Raw genomic sequence first — 6,966 nt, 5'->3', positions numbered from 1 at the left:
ACCCAAGGGTTAAGTATCGTGATGGCCAGTAACTGAGGTTACCTCCGGCCAATTCTTAAACAAATCAATAAATGCGAGTGGAAGTAATATTTAAGTAAGGGTACCAAAATAATCATTGGAGTTTCTATTTTTATTACAAAATATATTGACCAAAAAGGCCGATATTTACATAGAAAAATATCAATAAAAATACTGTATATGTCTATTCCGCAGCCCCGCATCTAAGATTTTTCAAAGGCTATTTCTGAATTGCATTGGTTCTTGAAAATTGGTAAACAACTATAAACACGTGGCAGAGTGAGAAATATTATACCAAGAGTATAAGGGACACGAAATAACCATGGATAGTTAATTAGGCCAAAATATTTACATAACTCAGTTTAGTAAATAAATCATTAGTAACCAAATCTTTTAAGTAGCAGAAACTGGAATACAGATTTATGTAAATATATAACCATAACCACGGTACAGAACAGAACAGAACAGAGGTCACAGAAGTGACAGTTAGAACAGAGGTACGAATTCAAGAGGTGGCTCGTACGGATTCTAGAGGTGGCTCCTACAAGAGTGTAGCGCTTAGCTCCGCACAGCACTTTGTTCTGCACAGAACAGAGGTACGGATGCAAGAGGCGACTTGTACGGATTCTAGAGGTGGCTCCCACAATAGTGTAGCACTTAGCTCCGCACAGCACTTTGGTCCGCACAGAACAGAAGTCAATGGATCAGAGGGGCACAATGTAACCAAACAGAAGCCAGGTTATTTAAGTCCTCCAAGGCATGAGACTCCTGTGGTGGTACTTACATAACATAATTTTATATAAGGTCATAACCAAATATTCTTTAAAAGAAAAACAAACATATTCATGGGTTTCCTTTTAAACAAATAGGGCTTAGAAATAAAACCACGTAACTAAAATCTTTATAAAACATAACTTTTATTAAAAATATAACTTGTATAAAACAGATTTTGATAAGTCAAAACATATGTAAAATATATTTTGGTGACTCAAGGTATAATATAACTCACATTAACTTTAATACCTTACTCTTTTTTTCCACTATCACGTACCCTTTCAGCCTCCACTATTTTTTTTCCTTTCTTTCCTTTCCTTTTCTTTCTTCCCTTTCCTTTTCATTCTCTCTCTTACACTGATCCTAATCTTCTCCCACATATAGGAAGGCAAACCCTCTCATTAGCCACCACGTGTCCACGCCAAGATTTGGGTTTAAATCCCTCAAGATTTATCATTATCTAATTAATTTCTTATAATTACATTTGGACCCTAATTCTATTATAATTATATAAATAAATTAATCTTTAATTAAATTACACTTTATCATATATCAATGAAAAATTAATTATTTATTTTAGTACCACACCCATTATTATTATTATTTATATTATCTATATTATTATTATTTATATTTTGACCCCTAAACTTTTAATAATTATATTAATTTACAAAATTACACATAATAATATATAATAAATTATATATTTTCTTAACTGAGATTAAATAATATTAGTATAAATTTTACAGAATAATTAAAAATCTGAGTTGTTACATTAGGGGGGACTATTCACTATTCGGATTGCTTATTCAAAGGAGTGAGTAGTCCACCGTTTGTTTTTTTTTAGTCCGCCGGACATGGAGTCCGACCGGACTCCTTATTCGCCATATGGGGGATTATACAATCCCGGGAGGGGGGTGTGGGACAATTTTGGAGGACAATTTACTGTTGGGATTAGGTGGTAAAATGATTATTTTGACCCTCTACTATTTAATTATGTATTATATTTAGTAAAATTCAATAAAATTTAAATGTCTCAATTTAAAAATAAAATAATTTTATTTAACTTTTTATTGATATTTTATTTATTTAATTTTTAAAATAATTTTTTATAAATATTTTATTGATATTTTATTTTAAAATTTTGTTTATATTTTATTTAATATCATTATTTAAAGGTTAATAGATGTTTTATTTAATTTCATTGTTTAATTATTATTATTTTTAAAAACAAATTTATTTAAAATTTTAATTAAAAAAATAACATATATTTTTATTGATATTTTATTTATTTAATTTTAAAAAATAAATTTATTTAATTGTGTAAAAAATAAAATAAAATAAATTTTTATTTAATCTAGCTAAAAATAATTAAAATATTAAAGATATGTTTAATATTGCTATTACTTAGTAAATAATTAAAAAATGATAAAATAATCTTTTGTTCGTTTATCCTATCCAGTTCGTCCAACCAAACATTGGATTCACTAAAAATAGTTCTTTTCAAACATCTAATCCCATGAAAAAACAAACACAGGATACATATCCAATCTAACCAAATAGTCCGAAGATTCACAGTCCTAAGACTCAAGTCCAATAGATTCTAATCCCCCTTATTCAGTACATCCAATCAAACATATCATAAATGTCAGTAATTTCCCTTGGTCGTCTTCTATATTCGAAGACACAACAAAACACCACCAGGCAAACAATACCATTTGAACAAACATCAACCGCACACCTTTCCTATCACCGATCAAATAATGCTTCATTACCTTCTTCATTGTGTTCTATAATGCCAAAGTTAATATACAATAACTCATAATCAACATCACTTTAAAAAATAATTAAATATCATAATGGGATGTAACCAGTTTTAATTTGATAATTTTCTAACGCCACCAATATAGTGGTATGTAATATTAATTTAAATCATAACTTGTATATGATATACATATGTACTGCAGCAGCATCACCTTAGCTAAACCTTCAAACAAATTGGGACTTTAAAAAAATAAAAATAAAAAACCTTTGAGGGGGCCAATTCTCTATAAATTATAGAATAGTTAACAATTCTGAAATGTTTTTACAGGCAGTGCCCCCCTTGTGTGTCCGCTTCTATGAAAAAAGGCTACGTATAAAACTAAAAAAATCAAAGTAAAATTTAAAATAAAATTGTCAATTCGCAAAAGGAGCCTTAGTAAGGATGATTTTTTTTTTTTTTTTTTTTTTATCAATCAATAAGAGAGTAATTATAAATATAAACATCATCAAACAAACTATCAGCTCAGAATAGTGAGAAAATCAACAAAATTCAACACAACTAATATACTAAGCTCACCAAGCCCATGCCCAAGCCCATACCCAAGCCCAAATAAACTACTACCACAAAGAGTATCAAATTCATCAGCATATCACAATAATTAAGTAAGAGCATCTCCAATGCACTAGGGATATAATACTTGTTAGTTAAAATGCCTAGTGTGATTCACTTTTTTCAATTCCAATGCACTAGGCATATGATTAGGCATTTTGCCTCAACTCATATTCACTAGCTACATGTAGCTAGCCTTCAATGCTAGGCAAAATGTATTCAATCATTTCCCTCCATCTTTGTTGTTGACGTGGCATTCTATAAAATTAATAGTATTTGGATAAATAACTAAAATAAAGAGTATGGTTGGAGTAAAAACATAAAGCAGTCGATAGGAAAATAAAATATATACTTTATAGTAATATTTAGATAGGTAAAATGCCTACTACCGTTGGAGATGCTCTAAGTGTGAGATTCTATTTTTAGTAAGAACCTTCTCTGCTGATAAAAAAATAAAAAATAAAAAAATTTGAGTTGGAGGTGTTAGGCATGAGTGCTGGTTTCCATCTTAACTATTTATCTTGCTTGATTATGTGTATACAAAAATGAGTCCGGATCCTCGGCCGCCCTTTCCGGCGGCCGAGCCAGCAGCCCCCCAAAACGACGTCGTTTTGGGGGTTATTTTGATTTTTTTTTTTTTTTTCTCTTCTTCTTCCTCGTTGCAAAGCCGAACCAGAGGGAGGGGAGGGAGAGAGAGAGGGGGAGGGGAGGGGAAGGAGAGAGAGAGGAAGGGAGAAGAAGAGGGAGCACCGGACTGGAGGGGGCCATAATCACCGGGGGAGGAGGAGGAGGAGGAGGAGGCGGAGGCGGAGGCGACGGCAGATCGGGCGACGATCGGACGGCTGGCGAGCTCCACGACCTGCGACGGCGAGCTCCACGACCTGCGACGGCGAATCCGGACCTGCGACGGCGAGCTCCCCTCCCCTCCCCTCCCCTCTGCTCTGTGCTCTCCCCTCCCCTCCCCTCCCCTCTGTGCTCTGGTTCTGCGACAAAAAAAAAAAAAAAACGAAAAAGCCCCCAAAACGACGTCGTTTTGGGGGCTGCTGGGAACGGCTGCCCAAAAGGGCGGCCGAGGATCCAAATTCTACAAAAATGAGATTGGATTTCTTTTTTTCTTTTCTTTAAGTACATCAGAAAGACAAAATGACATTCAGTACATTCGGTTTTAGTTTTTTGGAAATTAATTTTTTTATTTTTCGTATTTTTTATTTTTAGTGAATATTTTTAAAATTTTAAGTAATTTTTTTTACTTTTTTGGATAAATAGTAAAATATTTGAGAAAAAATATTTTAAAAAATTAATAAATACGCAAAAATATGAAAAATGTACTTTTTTTTTTTTGGTATTTAGTGATTTTTTTTTAAAAAAAAATCACAAATATTATATTTTTTAAGTATATTTATGTTAGGTGTGTCTAAAAATTTTAAAAATTGCTTAAAATAAAATAAAATAAAATAATAAAATTTTCTAAAAAGTATTTTTTGGAAACCAAAACTAAGCTTGAATATTATGATAACTATAATTATTTATTGGTATAGAAATGCTAACATGAAAATTCAAAATTTGTATTATATATGTTAGTGCTTTTTCTTTCTTTTTTTTAATTGAGCAATGCTAGGTATCATGAAAAAACTTTCATGAAAATGATCATGAAAGATCTATGACCTTTGGATTACACTTAAAATAAAACACCACACACTAATCAAGGTAAGCCAATGGTCATAAATTTTTCATGACCAGTTTCATGAAAATTTTTTCATGATCCCTATCTTTTCTCTTTTTAATTTTATATATGTGGTCGCTCCCATTGTCGTTTTTCATAAAGGTCTCATTTGACAAGTTAAAAAGTTATTTACAAAATTTAAAACTTACTAGAACACAATTCATAATTAAAAAAAAAAAAAATCAACGCATTAATTTTAATTTTAATTTTTTGGTTAAATAAATAATAAAAAAAAATCCAAGAAAAATGACTGAAAAAACAAACCTCAAACGAAGCCAAACTTGACATGGATCACATAGTCACAGCCTCCATGAACTCTTCATCATCCCTCATAGCAACCAACTTCTGAGGCAACAAGCAAACCTCAATGTCAATACTCCCTTCTTCCACCCCGGGAAAAACCGTTATCTTCCCATCACTCTTGTTCGCGCTGCCACTTCTCACCGCCACTGGTTTTCCCCAACCAAAGTCATTCCCATACACATTAAACCGAGGCGAACTACTAGTCGTCAAGGCATTGTTTGTCATCACACTCATTTTCAATAGTTTTGGATTCTTTACCCAATCCTCGTACAATTTCCTAATCCCATCATTCGTCTGCAAAGCAATCGCTTTATTCATTTGCCAAGCCACCCAACCAAGTCCCTTCCCCACCACCTCCTCCACCGCGGCACGTAAAATCTCACCATTAATTGCATTCCCAAAATACCCTTCTGGCAACGGGGGTCGAAGCCTTGGCCTCGCACTCACTAGGAAAACGTACTTCACCTCTTGGTTAGTGTCATTGATGTTTTGGCAACGTACGACAGATCGCCATAGATGAGCTAGTAATGCTTGGAGAGAGGAGATAGTTGTGGTGTTCATCTCGGCATTGGCTTTGGCTTTAAGTTTTGCAATTTTCTCTTTCGTGAAATGAAAAACCATTTCTTCTACTTTTGGTAAAACGAAGGTATCGCTAATTTGCTCGGAGGAAAAAGGGATTCGAATGGAGCAGTCGACATCACTAGGAAACCAACGGTTAAGAACCGGAGGTCGCGATATTTTGTCAGAACCTCGAGCTATTTCGGACCAAGAATTAAAGAATTGCCAGAAACACGACCCGTCAACAACCGCATGATTCATGGTGCAGCCCACGAAGAAGCCGTCTACGAGCTCAGTTACTTGAACCGCAAGCAATGGTTTGGAAGTGCCTTCATAGTTAAGGTAACCATTTAGTGGGAAAAAAGAGTGGACAAGTCGAGGTACGTGCACGGGACCAAGGATATCACTAACAGTGACATTGTCAGCGATGGCATGAACGAAATGCGCTCCGGCATTGTTGCAGTCTATGAAGAACGAGGAGGTGTCGTCGTCATTTTTTATGGCACCGAGACGGCCAGCGAGGAGAGGAAAGAAGTCAAGTGTGCGAGAAAATGAGATCTTGAGATGATCAACTATGGTGTTTGCCAGCACTGGTAGTTGTTGTTGTTGTGATTGTGATTGTGTTGGTGTTGGTGTGGGTTTGAGGAAGAGAAGACCCTTTTGGATAGGGCCAACTAAGAGAAGTTGGAGATCCCATGGAGTCAACTCAATCCTATGATGGGTTGATTCACCATGGTGGTGACTAGTCGCTTGGACTAGATCAACGGAGATGAATCGAATTTCCGCCATGTTTCTCTCTACAATTTTTTTCTATTTTCAGTTACTTGTATGTTTGATCAATCCTCAACGTTTTGAAGCCTTTTGTGAGTGTTAAATAGAAAAAGCTAGCAATATAACAGACACGTGATAGACATGTGTTGGACAATTTCCAGCAGTCATCCACCAGCGCGATGCAAACGCATTTCCAGCGATCATCCGCCAGCGCAACATAACAGACACGTGATACACATATCATAGAATTTTTTGGAGTTTGTTTGGTTGTATATTTTAAAAATAATTTTGAAGTTTGAAATGATTTGGTATGTTGTTATAGTTAAGTAGATGTGTGTGAGATGTGTGAGAGAAAAAGTAATTGAGAAAGAGGGATGATAGAGAAAAAGTGATTGGTTGATGTGTAGGACAGATAAAGTGATTTTGAAATATTTTGTCAAAAAAT

At 34.2% G+C, this 6,966-nt stretch overlaps 1 protein-coding gene across 5 annotated transcripts; it reads right to left on the bottom strand.

The window, feature by feature from the left end:
• Positions 1-335: 335 nt before the first annotated feature.
• Positions 336-6,705, bottom strand: LOC114282274 (putative acetyltransferase At3g50280). Of its 5 annotated transcripts, none has more exons than XM_028224923.2 (3): positions 5,292-6,705; positions 5,154-5,252; positions 336-786 (listed from the first exon to the last, which is right to left on the bottom strand). In XM_028224923.2, the coding sequence occupies exons 1-2, from the start codon at positions 6,537-6,539 to the stop codon at positions 5,181-5,183; spliced, it is 1,320 nt and encodes a 439-aa protein (XP_028080724.2). In that variant the 5' UTR covers positions 6,540-6,705; the 3' UTR covers positions 336-786; positions 5,154-5,180. The 5 variants fall into 5 exon arrangements, with proteins under 5 accessions (XP_028080724.2, XP_082748778.1, XP_082748776.1 ...); XM_082892652.1 differs by having other exon boundaries at positions 336-691; XM_082892650.1 differs by having other exon boundaries at positions 5,154-6,696.
• Positions 6,706-6,966: the final 261 nt, after the last annotated feature.

Source organism: Camellia sinensis, chromosome 10, assembly GCF_055761805.1.
Source record: "Camellia sinensis isolate YWXY chromosome 10, ASM5576180v1, whole genome shotgun sequence".
In the NCBI taxonomy this organism is placed as follows: Eukaryota; Viridiplantae; Streptophyta; class Magnoliopsida; order Ericales; family Theaceae; genus Camellia; species Camellia sinensis.
The sequence above is the reverse complement of the archived record's forward strand: the minus strand, read 5'-3'. Positions and strand labels throughout refer to the sequence as shown.

Bases quoted from the DNA above. Each gene is read 5' to 3' on its own strand.
- LOC114282274 (XM_082892650.1), bottom strand. From the start codon at position 6,539: ATGGCGGAAATTCGATTCATCTCCGTTGATCTAGTCCAAGCGACTAGT.